Source organism: Podarcis tiliguerta (genome assembly GCF_965153285.1).
Source record: "Podarcis tiliguerta genome assembly, chromosome: 14".
NCBI lineage: Eukaryota > Metazoa > Chordata > Lepidosauria > Squamata > Lacertidae > Podarcis > Podarcis tiliguerta.
Window position 1 is genome coordinate 48527630 of NC_139547.1, and position 17544 is coordinate 48545173.

Here is a 17544-nt window from a genome sequence, read left to right on the forward strand (position 1 = left end):
AAAAAATTGCCATGATGTTGGAGGATGTAATATTTGTGAATACCAGTTGCTGGAAACCACGGGGGGGGGGTACTTTCACCTGGGTTCTGTTCATGGGTTTTCCAAAAGAGGCATCTGGTTGGCCACTGTGAGACCACGATGCTGGACTAGATGGGCTTGATCCAGCAAGCTCTTATTGCCTTCTTCTTAATATTTTGGCATTTCAAAGATAGCAATCACAAAGCATATTTTGAAAAACAGCCCAGAACTGCTGGATGCACTTCAGCATTGATGAAGAAGAAGCTCACTCTCCCACTCACCCCATGTTCCTCTGGCCTTTCTTCTTTCTCCTCTAGTATTGCATCAGTGCAATCACCACTACATTCCAAATTGTTGTTTATTTAAAAAAATCTTTGCACACAGAAAGAGAGAGAGAGCACGCAGATGGAAAGTTTATCTCCTTGTAGACCATTCTGCTGCTAGTGCTAGGTGACCATTTTATGCTAGAGGGTTGTCCCAGATCTCAGAACATCAGACCCCACAGCACACAACCTACTTCCCAACACTGCTGCTTTTTTGCAGTGCCATGGAACACACATTTGACTCTGCTACTTATGGGATACATTCTCCCTTAAATGCTTTTATATATGGAACTCTGCCCTCAAGAGTTTGTGTGGAGCCACCTCTCCCTTCAAATGCTTGCTCAGAAACCACAATTTCTGCGAAACTTACAGTGCAAAGGTTTTAGCTTAACCTGTTAATTCCCATGCCCACCTAAGAATGTATGATTGTATCTGCATGCAGCCATCCTCAGAAATCCATTGGCCTCCAGGGGAAGGCCATCTTAATGGGTCCACCACTCATGTCCATAAACGGGGGAATGGGGACGACAACAACATCATCATCTGTGGCCTTCCAGAGGTTGTTGGGACTCCAACTGCTATCACCCCCGACCACTGAGTATGTTGGCTAGGGCTGATGGGAGTCGGAATTATTATTATAATTTTAAGGTACACACACATACAGTATGCCACACTCCACAGAAAACCAACCAGTCACCCTTCAAAATTAGGAAATATTCCCTGAAAAATAAATACATTTTATATGAGTACACAGAGCAATCCTGAAGCCATCTTGACTCTCTTAAATGACCCCAAATATTTTCTCTGCAGTAGAAGTATCTTGGAAAAACTTTTCCCAATAGTTTTTTTCCCCACTTACGCCCTCAAACCTGTAAATGGATTACCTTCCAACTTCTTTCATTCTGGTTTCTTCCCCACTCTTGGTATTATTTGACTCCTATACGTTAACATGGAAAAGCCAATAAAACTTTGTATTTTCTTATGTACTTTGTACTCTTGATCTTTGCATTTGTAGGTTTTTTGGTTTGCTTTGTTCAGAGACAGCTGAAATAATATTCAAATGGATTTAGAAAACAAAGACACGGATGCCTTTGGAAAAGAAAAAGCTGCCAGGCTGAGAATTTTATATAGTTTAGCCAGTTTCTGGAAACAATAGCAAAAATTACTGTACTTTTCATGTCATATATATGGTTTGCAACCACAACTTTAAAATATAATATAATGTAGAATACAACTTTGTTTCAAATTATTGCACAGATGGTCACTTTTAGCCTCAGTTATTTAAATACCACGAAGACTTGAAATCTAAACAGCACTCCAGGCTGTTTTGAAGCCAAAGCCAACTTCTGCCTTTAATGCCTAAGGATTATTCCATAACCTTGATAAAAAAATTTCCTTCTGGTCTCACATGCAAATTTGCTTAGATACATTTTTTCACCTACTAATTAGGCTTAGCTTTAATTTGTTCAGGAAATTCTGGTACAGGAAGAAAGGAAAGGAGACTGGATACATTTTCAGTGCAGTCATCCGCTTGTCAAAGATTTATCTATTGTTATAAAACAAAAAACACATTGCATGTGATAAAACCTTGAGATAGGAACACACACGTTTTTCCTCCTTTTGTGTATTGCCCACAACCATTAACAGGCACCAAAACCAGGGAGGTGTTCCTTCCGGTTACTGGAAAAGCAACAACTGGCATTTGTACAGAGCTTATGCAGATTCAAAGCTCTCAATTCCTTTAGGAAGGGATCAGAAGAGGGCAATAGGACTATGTTGTCCTCTCCTGTGTGTATGAATTCCTAGCAACCCCCCGCATTCATCAGGAAACTTAATGAACTGGCTGTGACTGACTCATTGCAAACTAGTTGGGATCAAAAAAATCTTAAAATTGATATACAGTTGTACCTCGGAAACCAAACGGAATCCGTTCCATAAGTTCGACTTCCAAAACGTTCGGAAACCAAGGCACGGCTTCCGATTGGCTGCAGGAAGCTTCTACATTATACCAATCTATGGTGTGGCTGTATGTGGAATACTGTGTATGGTTCTGATTGCCTCACTTCAAAAGGGGTATTGTAGAGTTGGAAAATGTTCAGAAAAGGGCAACCAAAATGATACCTGAAGGAGTGTCTCCACCCCCATCGTTCAGCCCGGACACTGAGGTCCAGCGCCAAGGGCCTTCTGGCAGTTCTCTCATTGCGAGAAGCAAAGCTACAGGGAACCAGGCAGAGGGCCTTCTCGGTAGTGGCACTTGCCCTGTGGAACGCCCTCCCATCAGATGTCAAAGCGATAAACAACTACCTGACATTCAGAAGACATCTTAAGGCAGCCCTGTTCAGGGAAGTTTTTAATATTTAACGCTGTTCTGTTTTTAACACTTGATTGGGAGCTGCCCAGAGTGGCTGGGGAAACTCAGCCAGATGGGCGGGGTATAAATAATAAAATTATTATTATTATTATTATTATTATTATTATTATTATTAGGGGGTGGAGGAAGCTCTCCCCTAAGGAAAGGGTACCACATTTGCAGATTTTTAGCTTACAGGAAAGGAGAGTATGAGGTGCATGATAATAGATAAAATTATGTGTGACATGGAGAAAGTAAATAGAGATTTTGTTTTTCTTCCTTTCTCATAACACTAGAACTTGTGGACACCCGAGGAAGCTCAGTGTGGGAAGATTCAGGATAGACAGAAAAGAAAGTACTTCTTCACACAGTGCATAAACTTGGGAACTTGTTCTAACAAGAAGCGTGGTGGCCACCAATGCCGATGGCTTAAAAAGATTAGACACATTCATGAAGGATAAGACTCCCAATGGCTACTAGCCATGATGGCTATGTGCTGCCTCCACAGTTGAAGGCAGCAATGCTTCTGAATAGAAGTTGCTGGAAAAAGCAGGAGGGAAGGGTACTGTTGTGATGTTGTCCTGCTTGCTGGCTTCCCAAAGGCATCTGGTCAGCTACTGTGAGAAGAGGGTGCTGCAGAGGACTGGTCACTGGCTTGATCCAGCATGAGTCTTATTTTGTCCTTAAAACCAACCATGATTTGAAGCTGGTTTCAACTGGCACCACGTTTGTGTCAACCAGGCATTCTTAACACTGTTAACTGTGGTGCTAATGTAAGATATAACCACTGTTAGGTTGTGAGAATTCACATGCAAGAGAGGAAGGACTGGGGAGAAAGGGAAGGGATAGAAGGACCACCTTCTCTTACCTGAGCCTGCCTGTCAATTAAGATCTTCTCTAGAGACCCTTCTTTAAGTATCCTCACCTTCTGTAGCCAGGTGGGAGGCTAGCAGAGAGGTCTCTTCTGTGGTGGAGCCCTAATAATGGACATATCCCTCTGATGGCAGCTCTGGTATCCTTTAGGCCAAAATTAAGTATATATTGTTATTATGGGCTTTTAACTGTATCTGAGCTGATCTGTAGACAGCTGTCAGAGTAGAGCCAGGAGCTCTACCGGGGGTTCAGAGTTGGGAAGCAAAGCCAGGAGACAGAAAATCTAAAGACAGCAGAGCGAGGAAGACAGCAGTTATTCCGGCAAGGTTCCAGACAAATTGATTTACAATTATTTCTGCCTAGGAAGTCCCAAAGAGTAGCCCATAACCTGAGGTTACTTCACTTAAGGTGGTCACAGGCAAAACAGCAGGTTCCCTGTTCTAGCACTGATATCTTGTAACAGAAAGCCTCTTCTTGCTGGTTTGCCTTTTCATTTTGTTTAATTAATCAGTTATTGCATTGTGCTGTGCTTTATTATCGTAAGCCACCTTGAAGCATTACGATTTTTGCAATTAAATGCATACATCCATAAAAGCCCTCTTCCAGCCATGCGTCAGGTTTGGGAGTGTTATTCCTGCATAGGCTTTATAATAGCAAGGACTGCAGGTGGATAATTTGTTGTTGTTGGCATCTGTCTGTCATGAGAGACAATGGAGTGCGCCTCTGGGGTGAAGTCAAACTGCACCGAAATGACCTTGCTGGGGAGGTGGCTAATTAGCTGCAAGTGAAATGATAGCATTTCAAGACAAGGTTCACTTCCATTTGTGCTGCAATTTTCTTACAGAAATGCACAGCTATGTATACAAATGTTACATTCATACAACCGACTAATAAATATAGGCAAAGAGCAATTGCTTTTCCTTCTGAAATACCTTCACTCTCAGCCTCCTGGCTCTCTCTCACCCAGAGCTCCACCCAACCACTCTGGCTCTCACCCAGCACCTAAACAAGCTCACAGGTCACCCACAAAATCTCACTAAGAAGAGGGTTCCTGTAAACTGCTGACCTCGCCCTGGTTTCCCACTCTAGGCTTGCCTTTTATGGGCAGGCACCAGTACCAAGGTAAAGCAGATTTGGCAAGTTTCCGGGGGGGGGGGGGGCAATGACGGCAAATAAGACACCCTTCCACTCACCCTTGTTTCTCTGCCCTCTGCACACTTCTCCTCTTCCAGCTGCTTCTCATATTGCCATTGTGGGTTAAATTATATTTGCCTCTCTTCAACACTGTACTATGATAGAATGAAGATGGAGAGAAATCAGTGATGGGACCTGAGTATTACACCTTCCTTTCCAAAAATTGACTAAACTTTTTAAAATAGCATCCTGCCCACCACAGAACTGGGTAAAAGCTTACATGTGACTTTTGGGGAAGAGGACTGAAGAAACTGGTGAAGCAATGTTTAACGATCCTCTTCGTATCAGGAATCATCTCTGCTCTTGTAGCAAGGCGGCCATATTCCTAATTTTGGAACCTGTGGTAGCCAAGAGTCTTGCCTGTGGCCCTGTGTGGGGTTACGCTCCTTGCAGCCTTTCCAACCCTCGGGCTCATCATGGCATCTTGGCTGCCTCTAGCAAGCATACTACTCTTCACTGGAAGAGAATTGCATCTTGAAAAACAGGATTTTTCTTTTCTTTACAAGTAAAAGCGTCCAACAATCAGCAACATCATTATGTAAAAGCCGCCTTTTCTACAGTGTGAGAGAGACAGGAGAAGCCATTTGCATAGCTATTCTCTTGACAGTGGGCTTTAGCTTCCAATATGCCCACACAGCTTTTGTCTTGTGGCCTACAGAAAGAAATAGTAAAGGGAAAGGGACCCCTGACCATTAGGTCCAGTTGTGACAGACACCGGGGTTGCGGCGCTCATCTCGCTTTACTGGCCGAGGGAGCCGGCGTACAGCTTCCGGGTCATGTGGCCAGCATGACTAAGCCGCTTCTGGCAAACCAGAGCAGCTCATGGAAACGCCGTTTACCTTCCTGCTGGAGCGGTACCTATTGATCTACTTGCACTTTGACGTGCTTTCAAACTGCTAGGTTGGCAGGAGCAGGGACCGAGCAACGGGAGCTCACCCCGTCGCGGGGATTCAAACTGCCGACCTTCTGACTGGCAAGTCCTAGGCTCTGTGGTTTAACCCACAGCGCCACCCGCATCCCCACAGAAAGAAATAAGGCTGTAACAATTGGAGGCTTATATCTGCAGCCTCAGGTGGCAAGTGGGCAGCTGCAACTTACTCAGCTCGGCCGAGGGGGGATGTGATGTAAGTGCACCAGCCCCATGCTGCTTTTGCGGGTAGTGCTGGGCCTGCAGGCTGCACAAGCTGCCACATCCCTCCTGGGTGCCTTCCACTTGGGAGGATGGTTCACCGGGGACACAGTGGGTGTGCATTGCCCCTGCACTGCTTTTGCAGTCAGTGGTGGGCCTACAGGCGCCTGGGAGGCTGCGGGTAGGGGAGGAAACAGTAGGTTGGACATGCTGCAAGCCCAGCCCCACACTGCTTTTGTGAGCGGGTGCACTGGGATTTTGGGACGCCCGGGCTTGCGTGCCACCTTCCACTCTGTGCCCGATGTGCTGCCCCAAAAGATAAGTGCCCCCTGAGGCGACCCACACACCACTGGCATCATGCAAGGGCTGCCCATGCCTGTAAATGTTGTTGTTAGGTTCTCAGGATCTTTGCGTCTGGCCTGTGGTTGACACCTGGGTGGACTGTGTGAACCCCAGCCTCAGAGCCCTTTACAGGCAGAGAAGGGAACCTCAATAGGCAACACTCAAACCTGTGCAGGCAGCACAAATCCTCTGTATTGGTCTTCTCTCATCAAAACCAGGCATTCTGCCATTGCCAGGTCAAAAGCTCAGGACTTTTCCTTGCTGCTCTTTCAAGACCCGCCTTACAGCCCCAGACTCAAAACGACTGACCTCAGGGACATTGTGCTGGAGAATATGCATTTTTAGATTTGTATTGAGTACAGCTGTGCATAGCTCTAGCCTGGTCCTGGCAGTGATCTATAATATCTTTCACATACGGGTGGCCAACTGGATGAGATAAACATTAGAATGACTGATTTATGCATATTATTTCACTCTAACAATTAATCATACGATTCTTCAACATCAACTTTGTTGGACTGGTCATGTTGTGCGGATGCCTGATTATCGTCTTCCAAAGCAATTACTCTATTCTGAACTTAAAAATGGAAAGCGTAATGCTGGTGGTCAACAAAGGAGGTTTAAAGACTCTCTCAAGGCAAATCTAAAAACTGAAGTATAAACACCATCAACTGGGAAACACTGGCCTGTGAGCGCTCCAGTTGGAGGACAGCCTTTACCAAAGATGTCGTGGGCTTTGAAGATGCTCCAACTCAGGATGAAAGGGAGAAACATGCTAAGAGGAAGGTACACTTGGCAAACCGTCCACAGTCATTTACAGACTTACTGTTGAAACCATGTTCATGGAAGACAATCTTACTTGGTTATGAGTGATCGCCAAAGAAGATATCATCAACCTTGTAAAAAAATGAGCAGCTCCATAGCATACACTTTACACAAGTCCTAAGAAAATTCAATAGTGGGGTGCTTTGTTTTGTTTTTAAAATGCTTCAAAAATCAGAACTGGCGTTCAAACAATATCTCAGCTTTGTATGTTAGGAGAATGTGGGAGGTCTGTGTTCTTGCAACAACTATGGCAATAAGGAGATTTTGTTTAATTTTCTTGCTCATTTTTGATTATTATGCTAAGTTTATAAAACACTGAAGTATGACTGACCAAGTGTGAGGTTAATCTACTTTCACCTTTCTCTACAGTTCAACTAATGGCAATGGGCCAGACTTCTGAAGTGCTGGTTAAATAATACATACACAACATACGCAATACATCTTTCCCAATTTAAGATGATGGATCTATTTCCCTAGTACAATTTTATTTATAAAGCAATGGTTTCAAATTAAAAATGAGAACAGACATCATAGATCTCTGAAATTTACAATGTGTGGCAAAGACCAGTCAAATTAAAGGGAAGACCACTACATTGACAATGCTTTTAGCAATTAGCACCATAATTAGAGGCAGATCTACTGGGTTCAGCAGTCCTCAGCAATGATTTGGTTTTATACGGCATCAATCCCTGACTTCAGCATTCTCTTACTACCATATATGAATTCTCCCAGAAAACACATACACAATGATTAACTCATCCGAGAGCCAATTAGAGTTGGCAAATGACCATTCAATTTTGTGCTCTGTGCATATACTCTTTGTCTTGGATTTTAGGTTTATTATTAACACAACAGGGTGATTTGACTCACATAATTTTGCTGAACCCTGCCCCCAGTTCTCACTAGACCATGTTAAAAGAAATAACTGGAAGATATAAATGTGCAGGCAAACAGGCCAGATAACTCGGGGGGCCGCTAGGGGCCCACTGGAAGATGGCCGACAATACCGTCTCTCCGGCTCACACGAGGTAATTAAGAGGCTGATATGGGAGTATGCAGCCTCCCTCGTTGCCCCAAGGAAATGGGGAACGCTGCCTTGCCTGCTGTGGCCATAAATCACCCCCGATTCGAAAGAAGGGGGTGAGGGCACTAGGCACAAAGCCCTTGTGTGGGTCCGGCTCTCCCGGACGCTGTTTCTGGTTGCAGCAGCTCGAAATAAACAATTAGAAAGAAGCAAATGCACATATTTCAAGTGAAGAACGGGAGTGAAGACTGCTAATTGAAGAGACCTCTGTGAAAGTAGAGCAACGGGTTGGACTTAACAGGAATATATCACGAAGAAGATACATCAAAGGTTCGGTAATGTCAGAGCAGGACGGTATGGGGGGGGGAAACTTTTTTTCTTTTCTTCTATGTGATTAACCAATAACCCCTCCCCAAGAAAGAACCGTCACATAACTGACCTAAGCAGGATGATTAAAAACTGTGTGGAAATGAATTACTAACCAAAAGTTTGGCTTATGGCGATCGAGAAAAGAACAAGGGCTTTTGGAATGACGCAGCAATAAAAAGAGTTGCCATGTTGGCAGGTTCTGTCGAAAGATTGGTGAGCGGGAGGAGGAAGCTATGGATTTGTTTTCATATTGGATTCCTGGCAGAACCTCCTCAGAGGACTGAGAAAGTGAGTGACAGACCTGTGAAGATTAACGAGTAGACAGTAAGAGTGTTTTTTCTTTATGGAAGCGATGAAATGCGGTAGCCGTTTGAATATGACTCTTGGATGAATGGAAAAACCCACACAGGATTACAATTTGTTTCAACCCGCTTGTGGAGACTATCAGAGGTCACAAAGAGAAAGGAAAAATATATGAAAATAACAAGAAGAGATGTGGAAAACAACAAGAAAGGACTGGATAGAATTGTGAACATTATTTGGACAGATTTGTGGACATTAAAGCAGCAGCAATAAGATGATTAGATCCCCTTCGGAACTTGAAATATGGGTACCCCCAACAAAAATTTAAAATTCGGCTTTGTAATTTGTAATTTATGTGATTTGATTTGATTGGTCGGTTAATAATTTTTTTTTTTAAAGAGTTCCTGGATCTCCACATGACTGAATCTAAGGTTTCAGACATAGTGAAATCATGCTATTAAGGAATTGATGCCATCCACATTCCAACCATAAAGTGATACAGTGGTACAGAAAGATGGCTGAATTAATGACAATTAAAAGTCTTCTCACAGCAGAACATTATAATCACTTGGGTCATCCTGGGTGGTCTATGAACCCTTCACAGGTACATTTCCAATTCCAAAGGAAGACTCTGTATGTTGTAATATTTGCAGCTTTACCAACAAATAAACTCCAAACTTAGGTAGTGAACACATCTGAGGGTTGTGGGTGCCACACAAACCTCAGTTTTGTTTTTAATAAAGATCTGCATTGCACATAGGAGACAAATCACCTGTTATTTTTGTGTTCTTTGATTTTTCTGCTTTAAGTGATCAACAGTACTTGGGATTATTTAGTTTAGTTGAACAAAGTTCACTTAACAAGTTCAAAAATCTGTGAATGCCACCCGAAAATCATTCTCATAACTGCTGCCTAAACTAAAGGTGAAATAAGTTCATTTTGGGGCAGAACTTTCTTCTAGTTCACATTGGTTTGCAGGGCAGCGGCTGAAGAAGGAGCCAAAAGGGGTTTCTTGTGTGTGTGATTCTTGTGGCTGATTAGCTGCTTTCCCTGGTTTGAACCATCTTTTAGATTTAGGGGAGCTAGTCTCAAGCCCAACGACACATTCTCAAGATGGAGGGGGAGGGAACAGCTGCAGTCGCCTGCGGTTCCTGCGCAATGTTTGCCATCTTGCCAAAGGTTGCAGGCAGCTTTACGTGCAGCAATTGCATGTTGATTGCCCTCCTAAAAGACAAAGTCCAGCAACTGGAGGAACGTGTAGCTACGCTCCAAAGAATTAGAGAGCTGGAGCTCTTCTTGGAAGCAACAGAGCACACCGTCTCCACCAAGGAGGAGACAGGGGACTCCCCTGAGAAGGAGGCTAGTTCACCAACACAGGAGCCCGATATGTGGAGAAACGTGACTCAAAGAAGTAGGAGGCCCAGGGTTCGCTCTGATTGTCTAGAAATACACAATCGCTTTGAGGTCCTCTCCCCTAGCATGGAAGACGAAGAGCAGACTCCATTTGAGGATCTCTCCCTCATTACAGTCGATCACGTATATGAAGATGAGCAGCAAAGTCAGTCCTCAGGGAATGTGCAGGCGACCTTGGAACGGACCGCTCACGGAAGAACCCTGACCAAACCTAAGAGAAGGCGTGTAGTGGTGATAGGGGATTCCCTACTGAGGGGAACAGAAGCAGTGATCTGTGGGCCTGACAAGATGTCTCGGGAAGTGTGCTGTCTCCCCGGGGCTAAGATCCAAGATGTAACTGAACGACTGCAAGGAATCATAAAACCCACTGACAAATACCCCTTCCTCTTGGTTCATGTGGGAACCAATGACACTGCAAGCAATAGCCTCCAGAAGATCAAAAGAGACTACGAGGCTCTGGGCAGGAAATTGAAGCAATTAAATGCACAAATCGTCATCTCATCTGTCCTCCCAGTTGAACGACGTGGCCCAGGGAGAGAGAGGAAAATAGTGGAAGTAAACAGCTGGCTTCGCAAATGGTGTAAACAGGAACGGTTTGGATTCTTAGATCACGGACTGCAGTTTCTTGAGGATGGACTTCTGGCAAGCGATGGGCTGCACCTCACAACGGTTGGGAGGAATGTTTTTGCCAAAAAACTAAGAAACCTCATCAGGAGGGCTTTAAACTGACTAATGTGGGGGAGGGAGACAGTGCTCCTGAAGGTAGGAGTCTATTAATTGATGAAGATGATCATCCAAATGTCATAGACCAAATGGAGCAAACAGCAAGCAGACCTAGTGGTGGGAGGAAAAAATCCTTAAATAAGAGACACGGGGGAATGACTAATGGACTTCAATGTCTGTACACTAATGCACAAAGCATGGGAAATAAACAAGATGAGCTTGAGCTCTTGGTACAGCAAACTAAATATGACATAATAGGCATCACTGAAACCTGGTGGGATAAGTCCCACGATTGGAATGTAAAAATGGAGGGATACAATCTATTTCAGAGAAACAGACCAGACAAGAAAGGAGGAGGAGTGGCGTTATATGTCAGGGATGTGTATACCTGTGAAGAGATCCAAGATTTAGAACCTCAAAGCCAAAGTGAGAGCATTTGGGTCAAAATTAAGGGAGAGAAGAATAATAGTGACCTCATTGTGGGAGTTTACTATAGATCCCCAAGCCAAACGGAGGACATAGATGATGCCTTCCTGGAACAGATGGCCAAGCATGCAAAAGGAAGGGAGATAGTAGTAATGGGGGACTTCAATTACCCAGATATTTGTTGGATGTCAAACTCAGCCAAGAGCATAAGGTCAAACAGATTCCTCACTGGCCTTGCAGACAACTTCATTGTCCAGAAAGTGGGAGAAGCAACAAGAGGAACAGCCATTTTAGATCTGGTCCTAACCAATGTCGATGACCTGGTTAATGGGGTAGAAGTGGAAGGATCATTAGGCGCAAGTGATCATGCTCTTCTGAAGTTTACTATACAACGGAAAGGAGCAGCCAAGCATACTAGGACTCAATTTCTTGACTTTAAGAAAGCCGACTTCATAAAACTTAGGGAAGTGCTGGGTGAGATCCCATGGACAGTAATACTAAAAGGAAAGGGAGTTCATGATGGCTGGGAGTTTGTTAAGAGGGAGATAGTAAAAGCACAACTTCAGGCAATACCAATGAGACGGAAACATGGAAGGTGCCTAAAGAAGCCAGGGTGGCTATCTAAAGAACTTTTAACTGAGTTAAGATTAAAAAAGGATGTGTACAAAAAATGGAAAAGGGGGGAAACCACCAAAGAGGAATTCAAACAAATAGCCAGCACGTGTAGACACAAAGTCAGAAAAGCTAAAGCACAGAATGAACTCAGGCTTGCTAGAGAGGTTAAAAGCAACAAAAAAGGCTTCTATGGGTATGTTCGTAGCAAAAGGAAGAACAAAGAAACAGTGGGGTCACTCAGAGGAGAAGATGGTGAAATGCAAACAGGGGACACAGAAAGGGCTGAACTCCTCAATGCCTTCTTTGCCTCAGTCTTCTCCGATAAAGAAAACAATGCCCGACCTGAAGAATTTGGAGGAAATGATTCAGCAGAGGAAACACAGCCCAGAATAACTAAGGAGATAGTACAAGAATACTTGGCTAGTTTAGATGTATTCAAGTCTCCAGGGCCAGATGAACTGCATCCAAGAGTATTAAAAGAACTGGCAGATGTGATCTCAGAACCACTGGCAGTCATCTTTGAGAATTCCTGGAGAACAGGCAAAGTCCCGGCAGACTGGAGGAGGGCAAATGTTGTCCCTATTTTCAAAAAGGGGAAAAGAGAGGACCCGAATAATTACCGCCCAGTCAGTCTAACATCAATACCAGGGAAGATTCTGGAGCAGATCATTAAGCAAACAATCTGTGAGCACCTAGAAAGGAATGCTGTGATCACCAATAGTCAGCATGGATTTCTGAAAAATAAGTCATGTCAGACTAACCTGATCTCATTTTTTGACAGAATTACAAGCCTGGTAGATGAAGGGAATGCAGTGGATGTAGTCTACCTTGATTTCAGCAAGGCATTTGACAAGGTGCCCCATGATATTCTTGTAAAGAAGCTGGTAAAATGCGGTCTTGACTATGCTACCACTCAGTGGATTTGTAACTGGCTGACTGACCGGACCCAAAGGGTGCTCATCAATGGTTCCTCTTCATCCTGGAGAAGAGTGACTAGTGGGGTGCCACAGGGTTCTGTCTTGGGCCCGGTCTTATTCAACATCTTTATCAACGACTTGGATGATGGACTCAAGGGCATCCTGATCAAATTTGCAGATGACACCAAACTGGGAGGGGTGGCTAACACCCCAGAAGACAGGATCACACTTCAAAACGACCTTGACAGATTAGAGAACTGGGCCAAAACAAACAAGATGAATTTTAACAGGAAGAAATGTAAAGTATTGCACTTGGGCAAAAAAAATGAGAGGCACAAATACAAGATGGGTGACACCTGGCTTGAGAGCAGTACATGTGAAAAGGATCTAGGAGTCTTGGTTGACCACAAACTTAACATGAGCCAACAGTGTGACGCGGCAGCTAAAAAAGCCAATGCAATTCTGGGCTGCATCAATAGGAGTATAGCATCTAGATCAAGGGAAGTTATAGTGCCACTGTATTCTGCTCTGGTCGGACCTCACCTGGAGTACTGTGTCCAGTTCTGGGCACCACAGTTCAAGAAGGACACTGACAAACTAGAACGTGTACAGAGGAGGGCAACCAAAATGGTCAAAGGCCTGGAAACAATGCCTTATGAGGATTGGCTAAGGGAGCTGGGCATGTTTAGCCTGGAGAAGAGGAGGTTAAGGGGTGATATGATAGCCATGTTCAAATATATAAAAGGATGTCACATAGAGGAGGGAGAAAGGTTGTTTTCTGCTGCTCCAGAGAAGCGGACACGGAGCAATGGATACAAACTACAAGAAAGAAGATTCCACCTAAACATTAGGAAGAACTTCCTGACAGTAAGAGCTGTTCGACAGTGGAATTTGCTGCCAAGGAGTGTGGTGGAGTCTCCTTCTTTGGAGGTCTTTAAGCAGAGGCTTGACAACCATATGTCAGGAGTGCTCTGATGGTGTTTCCTGCTTGGCAGGGGGTTGGACTCGATGACCCTTGTGGTCTCTTCCAACTCTATGATTCTATGATTCTATGATTCTATGATTCACTTCGTCCATCCAACCACAGCTGGTCTGAGCCATTAGTTTTCATTTTTAAAAAAGTCAGTTGCATATCTATAAAGGAAGTTAGAAAGCAAAACTTTGGGCAAATTTCTAAAGCTTATTAGGCAGATATGGAGTAACCGCTGTTGCTACGGTCTCTTAAGTCACTTAATCACTGTAGGTAAGCAATCAGAAGGAAGCAATGGAAGGTATTTTCAGCATCTTCCCTGCTGAAAGGATTCTCTGGCTTCAGGAACAAAGCGGAACAAAGCAGGTTCAGGAACAAAGCGGATGACGGCTTGTGCCTTTAACAGCTGTGTAGAGGCAGGGTAATCTTTTTTCTAGTATGTAAGTACAATTATGAGAAAAGCTGTCTGTCATAAATTTGATTGCTAGTGTGTGGCCCTGATTTGCTTTTGAATCCTATACTTCAGCACAGCAACTGAATTCTGAATGCTGATTTTCTTTTTCTGCCAAGAATGAACTTTTTATGAACTAATGTTTAGATGACCTTGAACCATTCTTTTTGTGAAAGGATGAGCTTGAACCAGAACTAGTTCCTTTTTGGAGAGGATGAACTTGACTCAGAACTAGTTCCTTTTTAAAAATGAACTTTTGAAGAACTGGCAATCAATATACAGTAGTACCTCCGGTTACGTAACCCTCTGGTTATGTAAACTTCAGGATGCGAAAGCAGCAAAACTGGAAGTATGTGACCGGGTTTCGTTGCGCACGCATGCGCAGAAGCGGTCCTCAGGTTGTGAAAACCTCGGGATCCAACCAGATCTCCAGAATTGATCCCATCCACAACTGGAGGCACCACTGTACTGAGGAACATAAGACACCAGAAGAAGGGAGGAAATGAAAGAGAACAATAGAAAAGTTAGTCAGGTAGTCCAGAAAATGTATGTGATGGGTTTTGCTGCCTCCCACTGCTTTCTGTCTCTCTCTTTTTCTCTGATTCATACATACCTTGGCTTGTTCCAGTATATTAAATTCCATTATAGTTACTGTATTAGCATAGCACATATTGATTCACTTAAGTATTTGGCTCTCAGATGAAGTTGTCTTAAAGGGAATGCAATATGTTAGCAACTTTCAGAATTCCTAATATCTTCCATGCTTTTTCCAAGAACTCTAGCAAGTCAAGCTGGTGATGGGTTGTCAAAAACCTAGACAAATGCTACAATTAAAAACAGTAAAAGGTTTCGAAAATCTGGTAACCAAAGTTAGACAACAGTTCAATTAACACCTGTGACATTTTAGTAATAGATATGTTTGTCATTCCAGCTCTCTGAATTCACTATTCCTGCATGACTATTTGCAGAAGTCTTCTCTCTTATGATAAGGATGGACTGCCGGACAAAAGAACTGAACGCAAGATTTACTCATCAGGAAAACAATCACACAAGGACAGTATGAAGGCCAGGTATGCACCAAAATGGCAACAATGTATCCTTTTATTGATCATAACACATGAAAGAGTCCATAATTTTGTTATCTCACATGAGCATGTAGGTAATTAAAATAAAAATCTGCCAGAATTTTGGACCCTTGAAGTGGTATTATCCTCTGGGAATCAGGTACCTTCTTGGAGAAAAAACATTCCTGAAGTCCTCCCAGTTGAAAACTGCAATCAGGGCCTTGAAATGTTTTTGAGGTGATTATCTATCATCTGAGGAAGATCTTCAAAACAGGACCTTATCTGGAAGCCTGTCTGCTGTCAGCTTAAAATAATGCTTGGAGCATTCTTCAATACAGTACAATTACTTTTGTGCTTTATGGTTCTTTGTAAGCCTTGCTGAAATGTACTTTGCAAGTGTGATGATATTTTGTCTACTTTACTGTAAACTTCTCATAATTGTTGTTTTTACAGTTGTGTGCATTTCAGCACTATTTTGTGGTTGCTGATTAAAAGAAACAAAACTTTCAAGAAAAATAAAGGAAGACCAACATAAGCAAACAGCTTCCAGACCTTCAACTTTGACTACAAGTTGAGTAAGGAAACCTGCAGTTAACAGACTAAAGACGCCTCAAGCAATTAAAGATTTCAGCTGCTTCAATGGAAGTTAATCATTTCAGTTGGGTTTAAAACCATTATTATGGAGGGAATTGCCACAGATGCAAAGCCCTTAATAATAATTATATAGGAAAAAGCTAAAGGAAATGGTTCCCAAAAGAAGAGCAGAAAAATACCGGTAGAAGTCAAAGTCTTGTAGCTGCTGCTGTTTTAATATGGATCAATTATTATTCATCACCTTTGCAATACTGGAATAAATTTGCTTAAAAAGAGAGAGGACAAAGATGGGGGTAAACACTGCTTTTGAAAGAGAGTTTGAATTTCACAGGACTGTTTAAAGGCTAGGAACTATATTCAGCTCTGGTCCTATAATAAAATGCAGATATATGGGTGTGGGAAGGCTTGATAGGATGATGTTTTCATGATAACAACTGTAGAACTTTTCGGATCCGCTCACATTTCTCCAGTTGGCTTGAATCTTCTCTTTCAGAATTGTCATATTCCTTCATGACAGCTTCTGCTTTCTGCACAGTTACGTCTCGCGCACTGCCCTGGAGTCCTTCAAGGTACCGCAGCAAAATGGAAAAATATTCATCAGGGACCTTTATGATGAAAAGGAAGAGAAAGTGAAGGACCCATTACTCAATGACTTTGGGTTGAGACACCAGCAACACCGACAGAATGGTGTTTAAGTTAAACCATCCCTCCCATTGGGGAAAAAAAATTCTTTTTTACTGAAGACTTTTCATGGCGACTGTGCAGGCAACAGGACTGATTCTAAGATTTTCAATATTATCACCTTCATGAGGAGCAACCACCACCCCAAGAAAACATTTTTCAGAACCTTCCACGTGGTCATATGTGAGCTAAGTATTAGCTGGATAACTGATTTATTTTTTATTTGCTCTTGTCTACACACAAAAACCCCCTTATACAAGTACACAGCCATAAAATATACTGCATGACTGAGGTCAGTCCAAATCTCTCAGCATACCCTGCCTCACATCTTGTTTTTAAAATGGAACAATGGCTTAAACTCCTTGGAGGAAGGGTGGGATAAAAATACAAAGTACACAATGGCGATTTCCTTAAAAACACCACTGCTGCCACACTGGACCAACAGTCTTCAAAGGAACTGAATACAGAGGGCTAGGAGAGTTCACATTAAGCCAACCCCCTCCTTCTTCTCCTGTTGATGCAATTCTTGGAAGTCGGATATAAAGGCATAGCATAGATCCCAGGCTTTTAATTTCCAACTATACCCATGGGGTGCCTTCTAAGAAACCAGTAGCCAGCTCACCCCATGCCCAAACTGGAAACAGGGAGGGGTTAGGGGTTAGGGGAAAGACGACATAGAACCACACACACAAAAAGGAGTGGAAACGTGACAACACAGACTGTGGGAAAAGTTCAAAATGAAGTGTCAGAATGAAGGGTAGATTGCAGATAAAACAGAGGGTGGGAGACTTCACAAAAGGAAAGCCTCTAAAGAGAACTTTTTAGACCCAACTTCCTTTGACCTTCGGCTCACTCTGGAGTGCAGGATGCCTCCTCCCCTTGGAGAGGATGTAAAAGGCTGTAAGTGACTCTGCTCAATCTGCACAGGAGGAGGTGCTGC

General features: G+C 43.2%; 2 protein-coding genes across 7 annotated transcripts in view; both read right to left on the reverse strand.

Annotated features, from left to right (window-relative positions):
• LOC310664549 (cytochrome P450 2W1-like) overlaps positions 1-5316 on the reverse strand; it is a 29530-nt gene extending 24214 nt beyond the window's left edge. The window contains exons 1-2 of the mRNA XM_083413858.1: positions 4979-5316; positions 4758-4853 (exon numbers count right to left, since the gene is read on the reverse strand). Coding sequence (XP_083269984.1) covers positions 4758-4807 — 50 coding nt within the window. The 5' untranslated portion in view covers positions 4808-4853; positions 4979-5316. The remainder of the gene's footprint in view (positions 1-4757; positions 4854-4978) is intronic.
• A 10032-nt stretch (positions 5317-15348) lies between these two features.
• Positions 15349-17544, reverse strand: part of CHLSN (cholesin) — a 149121-nt gene continuing 146925 nt past the window's right edge. For all 6 annotated transcript variants that reach the window (XM_083413811.1, XM_083413812.1, XM_083413809.1 and 3 more), the window contains exon 5: positions 15349-16528. In XM_083413811.1, the coding sequence (XP_083269937.1) occupies positions 16346-16528 (183 nt within the window). In that variant the 3' untranslated portion in view covers positions 15349-16345. The remainder of the gene's footprint in view (positions 16529-17544) is intronic.